This window comes from Diplotaxodon limnothrissa, linkage group LG1, assembly GCF_057381915.1.
Source record: "Diplotaxodon limnothrissa isolate DT_005_m linkage group LG1, D_limnothrissa_male_GT1.1, whole genome shotgun sequence".
Taxonomy (NCBI): Eukaryota; Metazoa; Chordata; class Actinopteri; order Cichliformes; family Cichlidae; genus Diplotaxodon; species Diplotaxodon limnothrissa.
Genome location: NC_140596.1, coordinates 41,807,033 through 41,832,016, shown reverse-complemented (window position 1 = coordinate 41,832,016; position 24,984 = coordinate 41,807,033). Strand labels below are relative to the sequence as shown.

General features: G+C 38.9%; 1 protein-coding gene across 1 annotated transcript in view; it reads right to left on the bottom strand.

Annotated features, from left to right (window-relative positions):
* Positions 1-24,984, bottom strand: part of tmc3 (transmembrane channel like 3) — a 49,673-nt gene that overhangs the window by 5,728 nt on the left and 18,961 nt on the right. Inside the window, exons 6-19 of the mRNA XM_085350579.1 lie at positions 21,596-21,694; positions 21,121-21,263; positions 20,546-20,693; positions 20,396-20,439; positions 18,855-19,002; positions 17,749-17,858; positions 17,210-17,288; positions 14,370-14,624; positions 13,680-13,808; positions 6,506-6,573; positions 6,035-6,163; positions 2,752-2,862; positions 1,571-1,696; positions 1,318-1,396 (exon numbers count right to left, since the gene is read on the bottom strand). Coding sequence (XP_085206705.1) covers positions 1,318-1,396; positions 1,571-1,696; positions 2,752-2,862; positions 6,035-6,163; positions 6,506-6,573; positions 13,680-13,808; positions 14,370-14,624; positions 17,210-17,288; positions 17,749-17,858; positions 18,855-19,002; positions 20,396-20,439; positions 20,546-20,693; positions 21,121-21,263; positions 21,596-21,694 — 1,668 coding nt within the window. The remainder of the gene's footprint in view (positions 1-1,317; positions 1,397-1,570; positions 1,697-2,751; positions 2,863-6,034; positions 6,164-6,505; positions 6,574-13,679; positions 13,809-14,369; positions 14,625-17,209; positions 17,289-17,748; positions 17,859-18,854; positions 19,003-20,395; positions 20,440-20,545; positions 20,694-21,120; positions 21,264-21,595; positions 21,695-24,984) is intronic.

Below are 24,984 nucleotides of genomic sequence, written 5' to 3'. Positions count from 1 at the left end.
CCTGAATTGACACCAAAAAAGCCTGAATGCTGCACACATCAGAATCAGAATCAGAAAGACTTTATTTATCCCCAAGGGGCAATTAAGAGGATACTTAATTATGGATACTAGGGTGCTTGGCACTTTAAAAGGCTAACAGTGTACTTAATGGGACTTTGGAAGACAAAGTCAAAGACAATCACAGAGGTCACCATCAAGTGTGGGCATACCAAGGTGATGCCCACTTCTGGATAGGCCTCAACCCTCTAAAGCAGTTTATCAGTAGGATTGGATAGGAATATATATTTAGGTCTGGAGTGACCATCAGCCATCTCCTGTACAAAGAAATTATGATGTACACCAGGAGATCCACTTCAGCATCTACTGTGAGGACATCGTGATTTTATTCGAACTGGATAAGTTTGGTTGAAAACAGAGGAAAGGTGATGCAGACTATTAAGCCAGAAAGGAGAATAGCAGATACTGTACAAGTGCCTGGGTATCCCACAGGCCAGTGGGAACCATGATAAAGATGCAAAAAGGTCAGGCACAGCCAAATACCTCCAGAAGGTAAGATAGGTGCTGAGAAGGCAGCTAAACAGTAAGAATAGGATCCATGCCATCAGTAGAGATTCCCTACCAGTTATCTGAATAAAAAGCTAGCTAAAAGAGGAGACGGATGCCGCTAATGTGAAGATACAAACATTCCTCATAATGTCCATCCAATCCACATGAAGTCCAGGACCTTGAGGCTCTATGAGCAGTAAAAAGAGCGAGTGAGGATTAGTGACTATCAAAGTCACCATCCAGGATATAGCATAGAACATATGCAAATAGATCAGGCCCATCAAGACAGACAGTGATGCAGAACAGGACCAGGAACCATTATAGATGACCAAGCTTATGCATGGGATGTACCTTTGAAAGGCGGAGGAAGTGGCTGACATGAACAAATCCCACAGTTGCTGGGAAAAGCTGGCTTAAAGGACAGCACAGAGGGATGGTGGTGGTAGATCCACAGGAAGAATCTACTACAGACAACAGGACCCAAGTTAGGGTCTGCAAAAGGTACTTGAGAGACAATCCAGCAGATAGTAGCTTCCAGCAGATCCCAGGCACAACATCAGATGTCTATGTCCAGAAGGACCCAGTTCCAGGAAAGATACCATATGTTTAAAATGCTATCTGGAAAATCATTTGTTCTGTTAAATAGCACTTGGGAAATTTTTGACAAAAACTTTAAATTTCATAGAGGGGCTAATAACTTTGTCCTCATCTGTAAATGCCTTTCTCGCTCTTATTTTTATGTGAAAAAATGCTGAAAGTGATTCAACTTACAGTCTGGAGCTGCATCCTTAGCTGGTTGTTGGTGAATTTGAGGGATCTGGCGATAGACTGGAGATAGTATATCAGCATGCTGAAACACAGTTGAACAATTCACAAGTCATGTAGGATACAGATGTTTGCGTATTTGCATATTGTGAGTGTATGTGTATATGTGTGTGTGAGAGAGAATTAGAGAGAAATTGTGAGTGAGAGAGCGCATGTATACGTGACAGATATATGCAATATGTGTCGTGTGCAGCCTCACAACAGCAGCAGCAGTGCTGGCAGTACGACGACAGGACTGGTGATGTAACTTATTACTTTACTGAACCACACCGGGAAGTCAGTGGCCACTGTCTCAGAGATGATGTCGTAAATCTTCTCTTGACCACTGAAACACAAATTTAAGCATTTTTCTTTGTCTGAACACTGAAACACAACCACACAAGAAGGGGAAAAACAAAAGAGCTGCTAACTTCCACATCGATGGAAGCAAAAATAATGCTGAATAAAATATATACAGCTGCATGACAACATATATTGCCATCCAGTTGACAACTTCAGGGAAGGCTTTGCTTATTTCAGCAAGACAGTCCAGAACATTCTGCATCCATTTCAATAGTATAGCTCCAAAAGGGACAACAATGGGCATCGCTTTCAAACTGCAGCAACTCGTTCCAACAAGGAGACGCAACACAGAAGGAAATGGAGATGTTTCCTACTGTTTTAATGTGTATCTGGCAATGGAGTTTAATCAACATTTCAAATGAATTGAATGATATTTTTCAATTTCAGTTATTTAATATGATCTTTCTGAAGTATTTAAATATAGTCTTTAAATGGTATGAAAATTACTACATTTTGATTTTATTTAAATACCCTACCAGCCTTTTTGGAAACAGGATTTGACTTTGTATACTATGCAAAGAAAGATCTTTTCCAAACTATGATGCTACGCTCGTAAATTAAAATATGTCCCGTTTCAAAACACACATAAATATGTATTGTGCAGGCTGAGGATGGAAGACACCAAAATTGGGAATTCTCTAAAATATGCATATATCCCTCATTGGTACATGTGGTAAAACATCCACTTCTGTCTTACATTCTCAGCACAGTAAATAAAAAAGGGAATCTGTTCATTAAAAACAAGAAACAGTCAGAGGCTTGCTTCCCTGAGCAGTATTTACTTTAGGGAAATAGTATTGTATTTTGCCTGCATTATCACTTTGACCTTTAGGTCAATTTATTGACCTTTGGGAGAGGTCAGAGGTGAAACGTGACACGATATTCAAAATCTTTATACAGTGCGTTCTACTGTATATGTTGACACCAAAATTCCAAGAGTCATAGTTTCCATAAAGTCTTTTGTCAGTTTCTCACCAATAAATTGTTAAGTTGACCTTGAAGGTCTCGATGGATGTAAGATAAATTTTAATTCCTTACCTGAAAGGTCCGCAGTGTTGTGATGGTCTGTATCTCACTATAGCAAAGATGGTGGGCAGCATACACAAAAACAGCATGAAAAGCAGCATAGCCAGGTAGAAGTTGTTTGACCTAAAAAAGCAACGTGAGAACATGGATGTGTTGATATGATTCATTTTTACATTACTGTCTTTCCTTCATGCTCCTGAGCAGTTCAGTAGAAAATTACAATTCATGTGAATCAACTTAGCAGAAGTATCCCAGAGTATATCTGCAAATATGCTCTAAACAGTTTGTCATCTTCAAAAGGTGAACATTTTTTTCTTTGTTTTTTCTGTGTATCTGACCACATATCTGTAACATCTAACTGAAAATTGACAAAGTAACTAGATTAAGTGTTGTGACTATTCTACTTGCCAAAATACACTGCTCAATAAATAAATAAACTAAGGAAGATTTTTCATCAAAGTATAGCATCGAGTCACTTGAACTTCTGGGATCTTAATCTGATCAGCTAAGTAGCAGTGGGCGTTATTACAGGAGAGCTGACAGGGCTGTAAAAGGTCCCGACCTATCAGCAGAGCTAGAATCTGTTCCTTTGTGCAACGAGTAACAGGATAAGCACTGTTCCCTTTTTGAGCAATAAAGATCATAGAAAAAAATATTCTGACAAATCTTGAACGAATGGTGAATCATGAGTGGCTGCTAAGTCCAAATAATACTCAGGCAGTGTTTACTCATGACAGGATCATTTCTTAAAACACACCAAATAGTGTGTGGTGCTTAAATCTAACTAGCAAGTGAGACTGTCTAAATTTTTTCATGTCTTGACTTTGACTGGCCTCTCTAAAGTCTTCTTTTTTATAGTCATTCAGAGGTGGACTTGCTGGTGTATTTCGGATCATTGTCCAACTGCAGAACTGAAGTGTGCTTCAGCTGGCGGTCAAAAAGAGATGGCCAGATATTCTCCTGCAGGAAGTTTGGTAGACAGCAGAATTCATGTATGTTTGGATTTGTTCCCCCTTAATAATAAACACCTTCATTCAGAAGCTGCATTTTGTGTTTACTTGTGTTATCTTTGTCTAATATTTAAATTTGTTTGATGATCTGAAAAATTTAAATGTGACAGATACAAAATATAGTGTCGCGAAATCAATCAATGCAGAGCAGTGTCACAAACCACGGAGGCCCCAGAAAAGTGCAATCAAACGATGAGTTTATTAACAGCCCGGAGAAAACATCAACATATGTCTTCTGACCAAAATACATGTTGTGGATACTTATAAAGCAGTGGGGTACACGCCCCCCATTGCGTCAATGACAGATTAAAATAGGTTCCAGACATTAGTCACAGTTAATCGTACATCTTTAATAGCTATAAGCAGACATAGAACTTCTCTTTTCTATAACACCTTCCATACAAGGTAATAAACTTCAAGCCCTCAGGGTCTCTGAGGCTAATTATTGACTCTGGTCGTCTGTTACCAAGTAGAGTAAAATATAGTAAGACACCAAATGAGTTAAGGCCTCAGGCCGGACACATTCCTAGATTATATGTATTATATGTACTGTAAGCATGCATTGCAGCTATCCTTCTATGTTCTAGTTTCCCTCAGCATGGATCACCTGGACAGTCACGCCAGTGAAGCTTAAGACCCTTAATGAACCGAACATCAACTCAAAATAAGCTCAGATATGCAATGTGTGTAAAATACTTCTAACCGTACTTGTAATAAAAGTTAACATAATGGAAGGATCCTCAAATGGACATCTTCAATAAACAGCTGTAATGCAATATCAATACTGTGAGAAATATTATTAGATGAAATAATGCTGTAAAGAATGTTATTAATGCAATTATAATGATGCAGATTATATGGCAGCAATAAAAGAATTTCTGTATCTCCACAATAGGAAATCAGGAAGTGGACAAAAACGTTTTCACACCACTGTATTTTCCTTTTACACAGTGAACTGTCGATGCTATCGATATGCACATGTGTCTTGTGTGATTTTCCACCACATCTGGGAGTGGCTGATAAGGACTGAAAGAGGCAATCACAGCTTTTTTTTTAAAAACTTAAATCAGAGTAGCCTGACTGAGTATATGTGTGTATAAATGCTGCAGCAAGAGTCCTGACAGGGACTAGAAAGAGAGAGCAGATTTCTCCTGTTTTGGCTTCCTGTTAAATCCACAATTCAAAATCCTGCTCCTCACATACAAGGTCTTAAATAATCAGGCCCTATCTTATCTTAATGACCTTGTAGTACCATATCACCCTATTAGAGCACTTCGCTCTCGCTCTGCAGGCCTACTTGTTGTTCCTAGAGTATTTAAAAGTAAAATGGGAGGCAGAGCCTTCAGTTTTCAGGCCCCTCTTCTGTGGAACCAGCTTCCAGTTTGGATTCAGGAGACAGACACTATCTCTACTTTCAAGATTAGGCTTCAAACTTTCCTTTTTGCTGAAGCATATAGTTAGGGCTGGACCAGGTGACCCTGAATCCTCCCTTAGTTATGCTGCAATAGACGTAGGCTGCCGGGGATTCCCATGATGCACTGAGTATTTCCTTTTCTCACTCACTATGTGTTCACAGACCTCTCTGCATTGAATCATACTTGTTATTAACCTCTGTCTCTCTTCCACAGCATGTTTCTTATCCTGTCTTCCTTCTCTCACCCCAACCAGTCGCAGCAGATGGCCCCGCCCCTCCCTGAGCCTGGTTCTGCCGGAGGTTTCTTCCTGTTAAACAGGAGTTTTTCCTTCCCACTGTTGCCAAAGTGCTGCTCATAGGGGGTCATATGATTGTTGGGTTTTTCTCTGTATCTATGAAGCGCCTTGAGGCGACTTATGTTGTGATTTGGCGCTATATAAATAAAATTGAATTGAATTGAATTGAATTATACGTAAGTTGCTGCACAGGCTGATAAGTGAACAGCCTTAAGAAAAATACCCCCTTTGCTGACAATATACTGTACAAGCCTTTGGTGGCAACTTTAAATCTTTGTCAAACTGCAAAGAGCCAAGGATGTAATATAAGAGAATGTCTGGACAAAGACATTCTTGGTGTTTTGATGGTGGTTATGAAAAGTGCTGGGCTGCACCTCCCACTGACCTTGATTTCTCCATAGCGAATGAAGAAATGTAATGAAGTGAAATCATGAGCCACTGAATGTCATATCTTTTATATGAAGTGTGACCTTATTGCCTGTGTGTGTGTGTGTGTGTGTGTGTGTGTGTGTGTGTGTGTGTGTGTGTGTGTGTGTGTGTGTGTGTGTGCGTGTGTGTGCGTGTGCGCATCTAACCTGGATGCTCGAAAGACCTGCTGATGGGGAACATTACAGGTAAGTACAGCCCAGCTCCTCAGATACATCAGACCAATCAGCTTCAGCACATTAAAGGCAGGAAGACAGGGAGAAAAAAATGCCCCCATCCTGAAGGAAAGAAAGAGATAGACCAGCCACACACACACACACACACACACACACACACACACACACACACACACACACACACACACACACAGGCAATAAGGTCACACTTCATATAAAAGATATGACATTCAGTGGCTCATGATTTCACTTCATTACATTTATTGCTGCAAGGAGACGTTTCTGAAATTAGATGAGAAAATACAATCAAGAGGTGTAGTGGAAAGATTACAGAGAGCTACAGTCCGTTAAACAGGGTAATGGAGACCTGTCAGCACCAGTCAGGCCATTAGCTCTGAAATAGGTCCTGTGGTTCTGGAATTGCAAAATGTTTTTCAGACTTACCAGATCATTCCTTGGTTATAAATTAGATGCAAGACATTCTCGGCTATTTTGAATTCTCCATATTCAGGCTGAAAACAGACAAAACAAAAGTAATCACTGCAACAATCCTGAGTCAGACAAGAGTCTCTCAGGGTCTTTATTGTCTTTTCATGACATGCCAAATGTTTTCAGTTACTGCAAAGGTCTGGTTTGCAGGGATGCCCGGTCATTACCAGGACTCCTGTGCTATGAAGACATACTCTTGTAAAAGATACAGCATTAGCATTGTCTTAGGTTAAAATTTGCAAGGTCTTCCCTGAAAACGACATCTGGATCAAATCATATATTGCTCTAAAATATGCATATAGACCTTTGAGCTTTCATGGTGGTTTTGTAAGCACCAACACAGTATGACAAATCCAGCTTTTGAACCTGAACCAGCTTCCCATCCCTACTGGGTAGTGACCAAAGGAATAATACTGCAGATATAAGCGGCAGAAATGAGCTTTCTCTGAAGATTGAATGGCCTCTCTCTTTGAGATAGGGTGAAGAAGTCGGCCATTTGGGAAGGGCTCAGAGTAGAACCACTGCTCCTCCACATTGAAAGGAGCCGGTTCAGGTGGTTCAGGCATCTGACCAGGATGCTTCCTGGGTGGAGTGTTCCAGGCATGTCCCACTGAGAGGAGGCCCCAGGACACCCTGGACAGATCATATCTCTCACTCGGTCTGGGAATGCCTTGCTGTTCCTCCATACATGCTAGAGGAGGTGACTGGGGACAGGGAATTCTCAGCTTCTCTACTGAGGCTTAAGAAAACGTGGGATAGATTTAATCAGAGGTGGGACCAAGTCATTGTTTTGCAAGTCTCAAGTAAGTCTCAAGTCTTTATCCTCAAGTCTCAAGTCAAGTCTCAAGTAATGTCAGGCAAGTCAGAGTCGAGTCTCAAGTCACTGGTGTAAAAGTCCAAGTAAAGTCACAAGTCTGAAATTTTGAATTTCAAGTCCTTTCGAGTCTTTAAAAAAAACGAAAAAATAATGTTGCAGTTATGCTAAATGTAAATATTAGACCATGTAATTTTAAAATCTGTGTTTTTCTCAACACATACAAAATAGTGAACTTAGAAAATATACACAAATTGTGAAATTGCACCTCTTTAAAATGCAGCTCAATTAAACTTAGCTCCAAGAATAATTTTCACCGACAGTTCTGAGATAAGCTGCATGTTATTCTTGGATGCGGTTGTAGGACCGGCTTTAAAATCGCATGACAAAAATATCATACATATTAAAAAAAACTGTATCACCAACGTAGCCTGGACAACATTTGCTAGTTAGATGAAGTCAGCTATCTCATCTTAGCATATTTATATGCATATTTATAATTATACGGTTCTTGGAGTGAGTGCATACACTCATGAAGTTTAGTAACTTCAGGTCAGTGCAACAAGCCCAGGTACAGTTTACCGCCGGATGGGTGCAGGACCTTGAAATGCACCGTGTAGAAAGTAAAGACCACCGTACGTATCATAAGTTTACCAGTCTCACAAATCGTCTTCATAAATACACATTCGTTAACCGTTTATTAATAGGACCTTTGAGCTCAACGGTAATTAATTAGTAGTGGAAATAATTTCTGGTACGCGTTACAGAAATGTAGCAGTGACAATAATACTGTATGCTGTAATCGTACTGGGCAATTAGTGATACAAAAAACCTGTTTTACCCTGTGAATAAAAGTATATGTTTTTGTCAATGTACCATAATAACAGAAGCGAAACGCAATATTGTGTCAGGACAATTCACTATTTATGCACAATAAACAAAGGAGCATAGCGCGACAATTTCTGTTCAGCGCCAGACTTGCTTGTAACCTATATCACCAATTATGTTAAGAAAAATGACGTATTAAGTACTAAAAAACACTGACCTTCGTGTAAATGCTTGGAGCAGACTAACCTGTGAGCTGGAGTGTTCTGGGACGTTATATTTGATCTTTGAATGGCTGCAATCCAGTCGCCTCTTTGTTACTTCGGAAACATGGCTCGAACAATTTCTCTTCAACGACGTAATCCGATAACAACCGATCTCTTTACCCGTCGGCTTCCCGTGGCTGTCATGCGACCGGCTATTGCAGTTAATAATACAACAGCTTCTTGACATTTTTGTGTTTCTTTTTATCGCTGTATAACTGATTTCAATTAAAAGCCTGCGTGCGCTAGTACCTCTTGCCACGAGTTCCCAGAATCCTTTGTGGTTCTACCCGTGAATGACGTCACATTTTCAATCTCTATATAATATGCATGTTACATTTTATATTTGGGGTAAAATATCAAGTCTTTTCAAGTAAACCGGTTCAAGTCCAATTCAAGTCCCAGGTCATTGGTGTAAAAGTCTAAGTCAAGTCACAAGTCTTAGAACATTTTTTCAAGTCAAGTCTAAAGTCATAAAATTAATGACTCGAGTCTGACTCGAGTCCAAGTCATGTGACTCGAGTCCACACCTCTGGATTTAATGATAGTTTTTTCCTCTCAAACCACTTTTATTTTTAACATTTTTACTATATTTTATCATAGCAATCATATTCAGCATTTCCATTAGATTTCCCCCAATATCAAAAATATTTGTGTTATCAGCAAAAATGTGTATTTTTAATAGATCACATACCCTTCAAATGTCATTTATTTAAATAGTGAATAGTTTTGGATCCGGGACAGAACTCTGGATAACATCCAAACATGAGGAGTATTACTCTCCCATCTCACAAATTGTTTCCTGCTGGTCAAATAATTTTTCACGCAATGTAGTACAACCCCTCTGATTAAATATCGTTCCAGTTTATTAATTAATATTTCATAATCACTTGCATCAAATATTGTAAGATTTAGGAATACTCCGGCTGCATGTCGTTTCTACTGTGTAGCATTTATACCCTCCCAAAAAGACAAAAAACAAACTAAAAACCAGCAACAAGCAATTTAAACACAAACAATCACAAAGAAAGCCTGATGCTTAGCCTCATCCACCCCAGCTGTGAAACTCAGAAACCAGTCTTACTTGTTATCATCTATACACCTGGGCCTTACACAGAGTTCTGATTTCTCAGACTTTGTATCTGATTTAGTTCTCAGCTCAGATAAAATAATTATTGTGGGTGATTTTAACATCCATGTAGATGCTAAAAATGACAGCCTCAACATGGCATTTAATCTGTTATTAGACTCAATTGGCTTCTCTCAAAATGTAAAAGAACCCACCCACCACTTTAATCACACTCTAGATCTTGTTTTAACATATGGCATAGAAACTGAACATTTAACAGTGTCTCCTGAAAACCCTCTCCTGTCTGATCATTTCCTGATAACATTTACATTTACAATAATTGATTACACAACAGTGAAGAGTAGACTTTATCAAAGTAGATGTCTTTCTGAAAGCGCTGTAACTAAGTTTAAGAATATAATCCACCCACTGTTATCATCTTCAATGCCCTGTACCAACACAGAGCAGAGCAGCTATCTGAACGCTACCCCAACAGAGGTCGATCATCTTGTTAATAATTTCACCTCCTCACTACGTACGACTCTGGATACTGTAGCTCCTGTGAAAACTAAGGTCTCTAATCAGAAGTACCTGACTCCGCGGTATAATTCTCAAACACGTAGCCTAAAGCAGATGACTCGTAAGCTGGAGAGGAAATGGCGTGTCACAAATTTATAGGATCATCATTTAGCCTGGAGAAATAGTTTGCTGCTTTATAAGAAAGCCCTCCGCAAAGCCAGAACATCTTACTATTCATCACTGATTGAAGACAATAAGAACAACCCCAGGTTTCTCTTCAGCTCTGTAGCCAGGCTGACAAACAGTCAGAGCTCTGTTGAGCCAACCATCCCTTTAACGTTAACTAGTAATGACTTCATGAACTTCTTCACAAATAAAATTTTAATCATTAGAGAAAAAATTACCAGTAATCATCCCACAGATGTAATATTATCTACAGCTACTCTTAGTACCATTGATGTTAAGTTAGACTCTTTTTCTCCAATTGATCTTTCTGAGTTAGTTTCAATAATTACTTCCTCCAAACCATCAACGTGTCTTTTAGACCCCATTCCTACAAAGCTGCTCAAAGAAGTCCTGCCATTAATTAATTCTTCGATCTTAAATATGATCAACCTATCTCTAATAATCGGCTATGTACCACAGGCCTTCAAGCTGGCTGTAGTTAAACCTTTACTCAAAAAGCATCTCTAGACCCAGCAGTCTTAGCTAATTATAGGCCAATCTCCAACCTTCCTTTATATCAAACATCCTTGAAAGAGTAGTTGTCAAACAGCTAACAGATCATCTGCAGAGGCTTATTTGAAGAGTTTCAGTCAGGTTTCAGAGCTCAGCACAGCACAGAAACAGCTTTAGTGAAGGTTACAAATGATCTTCTTATGGCCTCTGACAGTGGACTCATCTCTGTGCTTGTCCTGCTAGACCTCAGTGCAGCGTTCGATACTGTCGACCATAATATCCTATTAGAGCGATTAGAACATGCTGTAGGTATTACAGGTACTGCACTGCAGTGGTTTGTATCATATCTATCTAATAGACTCCAGTTTGTGCATGTAAATGGCGAGTCCTCTTCACACACTGAGGTTAATTATGGAGTTCCACAGGGTTCAGTGCTAGGACCAATTCTGTTTACATTATACATGCTTCCCTTAGGCAGCATCATCAGAAGACATAGCATACATTTACACCGCTATGCTGATGACACCCAGCTCTATCTGTCCATGAAGCCGGATAACACACACCAATGAGTTAAACTGCAGGAATGTCTTAAAGACATAAAGACCTGGATGGCCGCTAACTTTCTGCTTCTTAAGTCAGCTAAAACTGAGGTTATTGTACTCGGCCCTGAAAATCTTAGAAATATGGTATCTAAGCAGATTCTTACTCTGGATGGCATTACCTTGGCCTCCAGTAACACTGTGAGGAACCTTGGAGTCATTTTTGACCAGGACATGTCCTTCAATGCACATATTAAACAAATATGTAAGACTGCGTTCTTCCATTTGTGCAACATCTCTAAAATTAGAAATATCCTGTCTCAGAGTGACGCTGAAAAAGTAGTTCATGCATTTATTACTTCCAGGCTGGACGACTGTAATTCATTATTATCAGGAAGTCCAAAAAACTCCCTGAAAAGCCTTCAGCTAATCCAAAATGCTGCAGCAAGAGTCCTGACAGGGACTAGAAAGAGAGAGCATATTTCTCCTGTTTTGGCTTCCTGTTAAATCCACAATTCAAAATCCTGCTCCTCACATACAAGGTCTTAAATAATCAGGCCCCATCTTATCTTAATGACCTTGTAGTACCATATCACCCTATTAGAGCACTTCGCTCTCGCTCTGCAGGCCTACTTGTTGTTCCTAGAGTATTTAAAAGTAGAATGGGAGGCAGAGCCTTCAGTTTTCAGGCCCCTCTTCTGTGGAACCAGCTTCCAGTTTGGATTCAGGAGACAGACACTATCTCTACTTTCAAGATTAGGCTTCAAACTTTCCTTTTTGCTAAAGCATATAGTTAGGGCTGGACCAGGTGACCCTGAATCCTCCCTTAGTTATGCTGCAATAGACGTAGGCTGCCGGGGATTCCCATGATGCATTGAGTTTTTCCTTTCCAGTCACCTTTCTCACTCACTATGTATTAATAGACCTCTCTGCATTGAATCATACTTGTTATTAACCTCTGTCTCTCTTCCACAGCATGTCTTTATCCTGTCTTCCTTCTCTCACCCAGGGGCGACTGTGGCTCAGGGGGTTGGGAATTGCATCTGTAACCGGAAGGTCGCCGGTTCGATCCCCGGGCTCTCTGTCCTGGTCGTTGTGTCCTTGGGCAAGACACTTTACCCTACTTACCTACTGGTGTTGGCCAGAGGGGCCGATGGTGCGATATGGCAGCCTCGCTTCTGTCAGTCTGCCCCAGGGCAGCTGTGGCTACAACTGTAGCTGCCTCCACCAGTGTGTGAGAGTGAATGAATAGTGGCATTGTAAAGCGCTTTGGGTGCCTTGAAAAGCGCTATATAAATCCAATCCATTATTATTATTATCACCCCAACCAATCACAGCAGATGGCCCCGCCCCTCCCTGAGCCTGGTTCTGCCGGAGGTTTCTTCCTGTTAAAAGGGAGTTTTTCCTTCCCACTGTCGCCAAAGTGCTGCTCATAGGGGGTCATATGATTGTTGGGTTTTTCTCTGTATCTATGAAGCGCCTTGAGGCGACTTTTGTTGTGATTTGGCGCTATATAAATAAAATTGAATTGAATTGAATTATAATCTGCTCGACTGATCCAATTAATGCCCGTGCAGTTGAATGGTTCAGTCTGAATCCATACTGACTGTCAGATGTTTCTGGTTTTCTGGTTTTCCCCTGGTTGTGGTCTCTTGTGATTACTGTCAAACTGCAAAAACTGGGAAAAAAAAATTATTGAAACTATTATCAATTAGGGTGGCACAATAAAGTGTAATTCTGTTTGGCCTAGTGATTTTAGGATAGCCCAACTGTTGTGTTAATTCGTTCGTTTTTTATGAGTTTTTTTAATTCAACAGGACAATGTTAAAGTCACCACAGATAAATATATCTGATTTGATATAATTTGAACGCTAGACCCTGGTGCTTTATATATACAGCAAATATTAGAACATTTTTTTTATATTCCTTGCAAATTTCAATTGTTATACATTGACTAATAAGTTATCAAACACAGTTATCATAGCTTCCACCACCTTGTAATCTAATTTTTTATCCACGTACACAGCCCCCCCCCCCCCCCCCCCCCTTTTCCTGGGTTGAAAAGTCCAGTTGAAAGTCCATCCCTGTTTCTGCATTAATCCATATTTCAGATACAGCAATAATTTTGAAAGCTTTTGTGAACTGATTTAAATATTCTTTAACGTTATTGATCATTTATCATTATCATTTAATGGTGTGATTAAACTGTTCATCACTGTGGCAGCAACAGCTGATGTCTTCAGTATTGGAGAAGAAATCATTCTCTGGGTCTATTTCCTTTTTCAGGTCTGAAACATTATGACCTGTGTATTGTGTATGTATACAGAATTCCATTCAATAGAATAAGAATAAATACCTTAATTCTCATGTTTAGCATTTACTTGCTAAATTTTGTAAAAGCAAAAGCTTGCAACCAACTTACAAATTTGCTCTCTAAATCCCAGCAGCAGCAGTCACTGAGGTAGCGAACCACTAGACCTCTGATGAAGTCAATGAGCAGGATGCTCGCCACTGTGAAGATCATGTCAATGATGGACAGCTTCAACATCTCCTAAAGACACAATATACACATATTCATCAGGGAAATTTACAAATACTATATACAAGTATTTTATTTTACATACACACACACACACACATACATATATATATCATATATTCCAGGCATAACATTATGACCACTGACAGGTTAAGTGAATAATACTGATTATCTCTCCTGCTACTGGGTGGAATACATTAGTGAGCAAGTTAATATTTTGCCCTCAAAGTTTGGCAAGCGTAAGGATTTGAGCAACCTGAAGGACTGGTTCAGAGAAGCTCCAAAGCTTTTGGGGTGTTCCCACTTTCACAGTTGGGAACCAGCGACAGGGTTATGGGCTCGTGTGGCTCATTGATGCACATGGCGAGGAGAGCTTGCCTACGTGTTCCGATCTAACAGATGAGCTACTGTAGCTCAAGCAATTCTGAAAAAGTGGTTCTGATAGAAAGGTGTTAGAATACACAATGCATCACTATCATTTGATGTTTTGGCAACAGGCAGGTGGTCATAATGTTTATATATATTTTTATCATTTCCACAAATATACACCGTTATCCAATCAGAAAGCAAAACCTGTCCAACATAGGTCTCCCAGCACTGATCCTGTTGTCGGGTGTTCTTTTCAAACACAGCTGTCTGGTTGTAGACGTCCCCTGAGCTGCTCCTGCTGGTTACAGCCAGCACTGTGGCGATGGTTGCTGTGGTGCTGTTGTGATTCTTAGAGAGGGAGATATCTGACACTAGGGTGGAGAGGCTGTTTCCCTCAGGATGAGATATTGTGGCCAGAAAGGAGCTGGACTCATTCCAGTTACTGTTACTCACGTGGACCTTGAAGACAGATCACAATCGATACAGCTGTGTGCTATGCTTTAATTATATGAGTGACTTCAAAGGTATTTCTTAATTCAAGGTCTGCATCCTTAGAAGCTCCATGATGACCGAGAAGGAGCTTCTTCTCTTTATCACAGCGTATTTGTGAAAAACAATGCACAAACTATAGTTCCTAGTAAGTCTAGGAAAAGATACACAAATTATAATACAGACAACTATTTTAATTGTCAGCGATGTAGTGTATTGATTTGTTAGATAACATTTACTTGTGATTAATGGCAGTTTCCACCAATTAATGGTTTCTGTTAATAAATGAGAATAACCTAAGTTATGTGTGAACTTAGGTCAAGAAAAGATGTTTAAAATGCTAAAGATACTAAACTCAATTTATATATATATATATATATATATATATATATATATATATATATATATATATATATATATAATTATGTATTTTTTATGTATTTTTTATGTATTTATATGTTTTATATATTTATACAGCGCCAAATCACTGCTCAAGATGCTGTAGATTCCCGTCAGTAACACTTTCGGTCCGCTAGTAAAACGTAGTTCTATTAATCTGCGCTCATTACTCTCGAACCGGAACCGGATGTAAGTCCCAAAAAACTGAATTGTAGAACTGAAACTGAATGGTGAGAAGTGAATCTGAAATTATTCAAGAACTAAATTTTTAAAGGATAAAATACAGTTTCAAAGCAAATGAATTCAATTTCAAAATATAAAATTCAATTTCAATTTAGTGATGATCCTTTTCAAACCAATAAATTGAATTTCAAATTAGGCTAATTCAAATTCAGTTTTTAAAAACATTTATTCAAGTTACAATTCAGATTCAATCCGAGCAATTCAAATTCAAATTTAACTTATTCAACTTCAGTTTCTGATGGCACAGATTTCAGCCCGTAGAGATGCCCTGTCTCAAAGTGAAGCTGAAAAACCTGTTCGTGCATTTATCACTTCTAGGCTGGACTACTGTAATTTGTTATGTCAGGATGTCCTAAAAACTCCCTGAAAAGCCTTCAGTCGCTCTATTCCACAGCATGTCTTTTGTTCCGTCTTCTCTCTCTCACCCCAACCAGTCACGGCAGATGGCCCCGCCAAACACTGAAGCATATTAAACTTCACACCACTAAACAGACCCAGCTTTGGTATCAAAACTGAATTGTATGTGCAGAAGATTTTAAAAGTTATACACAACTGAAGGGAAATCTGGATTTATTTAGTATCAATTTTCCATAGCATCTACACAAACTCTAAAACATGTAAGTTGGTTTTTTGACTGCTTATATTTTAATGTAAAAGCTTTAAAAGCATCACTAACTCGTTACACATCTGAAACTGTAGAATTTTGACATTTTAGACTCTTGTTAATATTTTTGCTACAGGATATTTGAGTGAGATAAAAACAATTACATTTGAGTTTATTCCTTGACTGCATTCCTTGGACCATCCTTTTCAAAAAATATTCTAGAACCACCAATGCGCAATGAATCTTGGGATAGAGTGGGCCACCAAGGTTCCGCCTCATGGATCCTTCAGATCCCGGGAAAACAGTCTTCTTCGCATTGCTGTGACATAATCAGCCTTCAAATGTGGCCTTTGAAGGATGCAACCCCTGAATTTAGACGTCTAAAATGTAGGACTGAGCATTGTAGCATATTAGCTTATTTAGCCTACACAATTAGCATTAGCATTAGTATAAAGATAGTAGAAAATAATTCCAAACTAGTTAGTTTATGTGCATAAAAAGTAAACAGAATACCTGGACACATTTTAAAGACACTGAAGATAGAATGAACTGTGTTTACCTTCTTAAAGTCTCAACTTTGGCTTTAAAATGTAGCAAAGTAATACTACTGGAATTGTGTTGTTAGCATAACAAGTTTACCAGTTATTTTCTGTCCAATGTGTTGCTCATGTCAACATTAAAATAACCTACATACTGAATTTTCACTTGAATGATATGTATCTCAGTTTAACTGTTTAAAGCCATATGTATTGTATTTGATGAGATTTTGTGAGTTAGGGACTTTTACATCAGTGATATTTCTCCCCTTAACAATCAATTCCACACTATATTTTTAAATAATAAATTGCAACAAAAAATAAATAAAATGCCTGAGTCACAATACAGATTTAAACTCATATTAATATTCATCAATATTCGCCTCTGTCAGTGCGCCCCAGGGTGGCTGTGGCTACAATGTAGCTGCCATCACCAGTGTGTGAATGTGTGTGTGAATGGGTGGATGACTGAATGTGTAAAGCGCTTTGGGGTCCTTAGGGACCAGTAAAGCACTATATAAATACAGGCCATTTACCATTTACTTTTTTAATTTCATCAGAAGGTCCACTAAATACTGCATTTTCAAAACATGATTTTTGTAGCAATTCTTCCATGGTTAAATATTTGGTAACTTGTTTGTGCTATTTTCTAGTAACTGTGGCAAAATGAATGACCAGCAAATTAAATTATTAATCTTATATTATTTTCTAAATAGTGTTCAAATTTGAAACTAGATAACAAATTCTTAACTGGGGCTAGTTAACATACTCACAGCAGAGCTCATACTGTTGACTTTATCAAGGAGAGCAATGATGAGACTGTAGAGATTCCCAAGGTATAAGACAAGGACCCTGTAAATTGATGAGCATTGTAAGACCTTTCAGTTATTATATAAATACTGCTCCAATGAGGGCTCTCATCAGATCTTGATGAATGAAATAGTCAAAGTAAAAATTGTTACTGACAAACATTGTATAATTTGTTGAGAACAAAACAACCTAACCCACAAACCAAACTAACTTTGGTTAGTAGAAACTATATTATTAATACCAGTTACCCATAAAATCACCACAAACTTTAAAAAACCATAAAACCAGTTTTTGTACTACTTAGGTTTTAAATTAAAGACTTTAAAAACATGCAGGGCCTGAGTAAGTTGCAACTCGTATCACTTGTCACATAACTAACCAAAGTTAAGGGAAAATTTTAACTTAGAATTTTTGGCATAAAAGTGTAAGGGTTCCGTTCATTTTCTGAATAGTATAGTATGCCATTATTGTGTCATTATAGGCTGTGGTTAGACAATGGTACCTGGCCAACTGGAATCGCAGTGAGGTTCGTGGGTGGTACATCTCCAGCTGAGCCACCAGTTCAAAAGCAGATGGAGCAATCATGGTGATGAGAGAAACCACTACACTCACCTGGAATGTAGATGGATACATAAGTAACTGATGGGTAGTTGGTGGTTGGAGAAAAGTTTGTTATTTTAACTGAAATGCATGTAACAAATATGTCTCATTGTTTCTAACAATTTCAGTGATTTCCGAGGGTCCTAATTAATTGATTCATTGATTAATTCATTCATTGAATGTTTATAATAACTGAACATGCTCATTAGGTGCAGTTTTCAGTTATGCGTGTGTGGCAAGAAGTTCGGCTATAAGCACCCAAGTGGCAGTGGCAGTGTACTTTTCACCACTACATCAGTCACTTTAGTGACGTAATGCTTGGATACAGCTGCTTGCCCATGAAAACCTATGAAGCTCTATGCAATGTTCCTGAGCTCTGATGGCCACTACATCCCACAGTATCCGCTGACCCCGCTTTGCAATTTTCCGTGCCTTTTTCAGTCACTTCCAGTGTGGCATAATGCCACTAGCGGTTGACTGCGGAGTATTTGATGGTTGCACGGTACTGCAATGCCCTCTCACTGAGCTCCTGAGAAAGAACGATTATTTCACAAATGTTTGTATAAGCAGTCTGCATGCCTCTACAACTGTGACCATGAAAGTGATTGGAACACCTGAATTCAATAATTTGAATGAATGAGTAAATCCTTTGGGCAACAATGTGTGTTATAAAAAACAGGTCAAAAGATGTAGGCATGTAGCAGTTTTACAGCTTCTGTTGAGAAAAAGAAATTCTGTATGTGTGTATGCACACAGAGTACACATGTACGTGTGTTGCACAGTTGATCAGCATAGCTTACACATTTTGTTGTGAGAGTGAGCTGGTTGCTGTAAGGTGACTAAAGCTCTCTAAACCTGGCAGATGGATATATACATTTAGTAGTTGCCTTCCACTGGATCCATGTCAAGTCTCCACTTTCAGTGGTTCCTTAGAACTGTATTGTATATTGGATTATCCAATTAAAATAACTGATGATAAGGATGGTGACGTCCAGTCTGTTCCTGTACCTCATTCTTCTCCCATAGCGTCAGCTCCGGCTTCTCCTGCTCCAGTTTCTGAGAACGATCCACCACAAAGTAAATGATGTATATGCTCCCTGCTAAAGAGAGGAGCACCAGGATGTTGGCCAAGATCCGTAGACTGATCAGAACTGCACTGAGGGAAAACACAGTGTCATTGGCAATGATCAGTTAGAAAAGTGGATGTAATTGTGATGCACTATTCTTAGTAGACATCTGAAGTGTATGTTGGATGTTCTGAACAACATACACTTCGGATAAGGTGTCACTGCAGCCTCTTTTTGCTATTGCTGACTCTTTCATTATTTACATAGACTTTCAAAAGGACCACCTTCAGCCATGAGTCTGTCTGTAGGATTTTAGCCTCCCTATACCAACACTGAACCTAGAATATAAAATGTCAAGGATTTGGACATGTATAGATTTTAAACATTAGAAAATCTTTGGGTTTAATCAACTTAGACTTCTGCCTAAAGTAAAGTATTGTAGCTCAGTGTCACCAATGATTTACATGTCACTGCCATTTTCAGTTTCAGGACATGCACTTGTTTTTCAAGGAATTGTGGCTACTTAAAGATCTGTATCCATCCATCTCCTGTCATTTATCCAAGCACAGCAGTCTAAGCAGAATTTACCTCCCCTTCCCCAGCCACCTCATCGTTATCTTCTGAGATAATCTAAGAAATCTCTTCAAGTCAAGTCAAGTCAAGTCAAGTTGGCTTTATTGTCACTTCAACCATATACAGATAGTACACAGTGAAGCGAAACAACGTTCCTCCAGGACCAAGGTGCTACATGCAACATAAATTTACAACATAAATTAACAGAAAACACTAAACTAGCTAACTAAGAGGCCTAGTTAGCTGGCTAGCAGAGACAAGACAGACTGACCTAACATAAATTACAACATAAATAACAAAAACTAACTATCTAAGGAAGACTTTTTTTTTTTTGTTAACAGACAGCAGACAACAAAGTGCACGTGCAAATGTGCAAACAAGAGCAACAAAGTGACAGTGTGACAAAAAAACACAACGTAACATAATAATAAGGTTTTATGATGATGAGTTGAGGTAGTGGAGGAACAGTAAACATTCCTTAGTGTAGCAGCAAAAGGCATCTTTCAGCATGCCTTGAGCCTAGCCTGAGGTACCTGCCCATCTTACAATGCTGTGATTGCAGCCATTCACCAAATCAATGGTTTTTGATCAATGGTCATGAATATTTGCATATTAATGATCATGAAACTGACCTCATAGCCCATTGTTCATTCTGTGGGCTGGTTTCAGTCATTATGCACTAAATGTACTGTTTATAAGGTTGGGGAAACCTGCAGTCAGCTGAGGCTGAAAAAGTCACTTGGCTGAGTGACGAAACGCTTCTGCATTGAACGCTACGTCCAGATGAACAGAAGCAACTTCTTGGGGTAGTAAATAAACAGTCACTCACCTATAGCTTCAATAGACTGAGCTGGAGGAAGCTGGACAAACAGAAAACATACAAAACAATGCTCACAAACAAGCACTTACAGACTGGTATCCTTCTTCTTTTCTTGCTCCTCGACAATGGCTTCCTGTGCAGAAAAATATTGATAGTCACTTGTGCTTAGGTCATAATTTAAATATCTTGTTCTTAAAAAAGAAATTAATTGCACAGTTCAAGTTACATTCTTCTCTGACCCTGATGTTGTTAACAATGGCAGCTCCTTTGCTCTCTGCAGCCTCTGGGTTTCCTATCAGGTAATCCCAGGCACAGAACACTCTCCAGCAGAAAGTGAAGCTTTCATCAGAAGCACTGGCCAGGCTCAGGCGTGAATTCTTTGCCATTCTGCAGAAATATTATTTTTCAGGGCATGTTATCAGACGATATATTTTGCACATCTTGTTTTTATTTTAATAATAACAGTCCTTCACCATCAGTGAAGCATTAACAGCAACAGGGAGAAGAGAACAATGTGATGCCTTGTGCGATGTTATGCTGGGAAACATTGGGTCCTGACCTTTTTATTTTATATTAAGTTGCTGATTATTAAATGTTGCAAAGATTGGAAATTATGCTAAACATTACTCTGACCATGTTATTGTGAAATGTTATAGATTCAGTAGGGATAAGTAAAGATTAGATTAACTTTTAACTCTTTTTTCCCAGTTTTTCCTCAATTTTTAACAAACTTGAAATCATTCTAAGACATCACATTGCTAACCCATCAGATAATTATAGCATCAGTATAAGTTTTAAAGAGCATAATGATTACTTTCGCAACAGAATGATGAAACTGTAGGCAAAGACAGCCATTCCAACCAGGAAGTAGGCAAGGGGTAATCGGTACCCTGCACTGCCGATTTTCCTCACCCTGCCATAGTAACCATAGAATAACACAGAGTACTGGAGGTAGCCCTGTGAAGAATCAAAGACAACACATTTTCACAAACACACATGGCAATGCACACAAAGCGATAAAAATGGTGAAAAGGAAAACAGTAAAGGAAATCAGTTGGAGCATGATCATTAGTATCCATTAGATGAAATGTTTATATAGGGATGAAAGAATTATGTCTTTACTTGCTCAGTCCTATATTCTAACTCTAATGCAACTTTTGGACTGGAAGAGGTTTCGATCGGTTTTATCTTAATTGGTCAGAAAGGGAGTAAAATAATGTTTAAATAATGTTCTAGTCTATCTGTAAGTAATGTGCTATTGATAGAACAGTAAAAAGAAAGAAGCTTGCCCCAAGAGACCAGATGGTGTCCAGGTCCTGGGCTGAAGCCAGGTGTTCCTTGGGAATAGTTTTACTTCTTGTTGTTCCAAATGGTGCTCCAGCCAGCAGCTAGTGCACACAAACATAGTTCAGTGCACTGTAATTGTAATAAATAAAATGCATTTCAGTCATGTTATCTACAGGTGACCATATCTATTTGGTGGTATGACTCTTCTGGGACTTCCCCTTCCTTCATCCAGAGCCAGAGAGCAATAGCAAGACTTGACAATTCGTACAAGGACATCAGTTTCGCTGACAGCTGAGCTGAGCTGATATTAAGATCGCCTACTGATCTGCAGCTGGACTTTGTAACATTATGCTTGATTTTTTTAGTCCATGCCTCCTGGTTATGGTTTTGCTAGGTTTAGGCACATGGCAGTGTTAGTGTTAGGTAAAGATCAGTGCAAGGTTACAGAAACTCTGTTGTGATTTTTAAAATTAAAAAAAACTTGGTGTTACTGTTGGATTTTTGATAACCCTTTCATCCCTCCATCCATCTACCTGCATAACAAGATAATTTAATACAATATAATAGCCCTTTATTGACATTGTACATGTACAACCTAACTGTTGGTGCTCCACAACAACTGTGCAGGTGTGAAGCATAAATAGTAAGACAGCAGGGATAAAAAGACATGAGAAATATATACAATAGAAGAACAAGTTGCAAAGGACTTGGTCTGAGTAGCCTCTGAGTGTGAGTGGCCCGAGTGATGAGGTTTACTTAGACAGTTGTTCAGGTGTTAACAATACAAATGGCCTAGCAATGTCAAAGCATCCCAAATGGAAAAGATATACAGTATATAAATCTTATAAAGTTTGTATCTGTCTTGTGTGAAACTTGTATGAAAAGCATACAAGAGTAAAAACAGATATAAGATCCCTTGAAAAATTATATAATGAAACTTGTATGTTTTGTATACTTACTAAAACAATATATGAAAGTAATGAGAAAGTGGCCACTTTCATGAGTAATCACATATAAGTTTTTACTATTTCTTTTCCATATGGGATGTGAGGGGTTGTAGATCTGCCTTTTGGAATGAGCTTAAAGATCGTCACCCAGAAGCTTTGTGAGTATTATTATTTTCAAAAATCAACCAACTGTTGGTGTGATTATTATAAAACAACAACCAGGAGGAGCATGTTAATGATTTAAAGGTAGTACCGTACACTCAAAAAAATGAACTCAGCCTATCTCTGCTTTTACTAAAGTAGATTTTGTTGTTTGTTCTTAATAAACTCGATTTTGCAAAAATCCTTAAAGTGTTTGTGCAAATTTAATGAAATGTTGTTACTTTTTGTTGTTACACAAAGTCATTGAACTGTGTCAACGTAACATTGTTGAGTAAATTCACAGGTTTGTCCCTCTGCACATACTGCTGCGTGCAGAGCCCGCCTAAATAAGGGCCAATGCGCATGCGCACCACCCTCTTTCTCAAGCTTGCTATTTCTTCGCCATGTGGACTGGTTCAGCCGCATTTTTGTCCAAAAATCAGGTAAGAAGTCATTTTTCTTGTAAAGCCCGTCTACATATATATGTTCACACGTCAGTTAATGTCGCAAGTGCTACTAAGAAAAGAGTACAGGCAGGGTTTTGCCCGGTAAAGGTTTGCTAACGTGGACTTGCTGCACGTGAGTTTCCAAATGATTTTGGAGGGGACTCCATTGCAATAGCAAAGCTCTGTTTTCAGCCCAAATGTAGTGTAGCGCTAGCGTCGGTATGCGTCGGTACGCGTCGGTACAGGCAGCGCATTCGGTCCGGCACGCACTTTCGCGCCAAGTTTATACTCGGACGCCTGACTGCGTTGCACTTTAGCCAACAACAGTGGAGAAGCGCTCCTCGCTAGCAGACAGGTTAGGGTGTATTTTCTGTCTAATATTTCAGCTTACGTTTTGATGTAGCTTGCAGAAAGCATTTAGTAAGCTGGTGTAAGATGAACTGCATTAATGTTGTACAATGTCCATGGGATTTCTCACTCGACTTTTAATGTCAGATTACACACACATTTACACAATATGCAGTGGTGATGATGTAGATCAATAAATTCATTGTTGTAGCATACAATATTAAAAATAAAACTTGCCACTGCCTTCAAACGCAGACAGTATTACAGAAAACATTTTGAAGTAATTGATCCAATTGAATACATTCTCGACTCCCAAAGCAAGAGGACCTTTCAGTATATTCCTATTCTAAAATCATTACAGCAGATATTTAAACAAGAAAACATACTGAACAAATTTGTCACTAGCCACAATCAGAATCCTTTTGTAAATAAGGAAAAGTATACATCATATAAAGATGGTCTACATTTTCAAAATAATGAGTTTTTCTCAGGCGGTGAACTAAGAATCTCTATTTGTCTTTATGTTGATGATTTCGAAATTTGCAATCCATTGGGGACATCACGGAAAAAGCATAAACTTTGCTCAGTTTACTGGATTTTAGGTAACTTGCCACCAGGTAGTCATTCATCCCTCTCTTCTATTTATTTGGCTCTCTTGTGCAAAAGTGAGGACCTTAGGACCTTTGGCTATTCAAAAATATTTGAGCCACTTTTGCAAGACCTTGTCATTTTAGAGCAGCAGGGAGTGTTCATTGACAATTTAGGGGTCAACTTTAAAGGCACTGTCCAATATGTAGTGGCAGACAGCCTCGGAGCTCATGGATTGGCCGGTTTTGTGGAAAGTTTTTCTGGAGATTACTTTTGCAGGTTTTGTACTGCTACACGCTCAGAAATTGAATCAAAAGCTACAAATAGTGACTTTTCTCTGAGAACTGAGGAGCTCCATCGTGTACACATAGCAACTGCACGTGAGACAGGGGTAGCTTGTTGTGGTGTGAAAAGCTCGTGTGTCTTAGCAGACAGTCTGTCTTTCTTCAAGGTCACTACAGGATTCCCCCCTGATCTTGCACATGACCTTTTTGAAGGTATTGTGCCTTTTGAGATAGCTGAGTGCCTTCGAATACTAATAGGCAAGAAGTACATCACTTTTGAAAATCTAAATAGACTTGTTCAGTCATTTCCCTACAAAGGAGGGGATCAGACTAATCGCCCTCAGAAATTGCCTCACAATTTTCTTAGTAAAAAAACTGTTGGTGGCAATGCACATGAAAATTGGTGTTTACTAAGACTTCTGCCACTTATTATTGGACAACACATACCTGAAAACGAACCAGCTTGGGAACTTCTACTAGATTTGAAGGATATTGTTGAGCTTGTTGTGTGTCCTGTTCATAACAGTGACTCAGTTGCATACCTGGAGAGTAAGATTTTAGACCACCATCAAAGGTACAAAGAAGTATGCCCAGATAGAAGACCATTGCCAAAACATCACTTTCTGGCTCATTATCC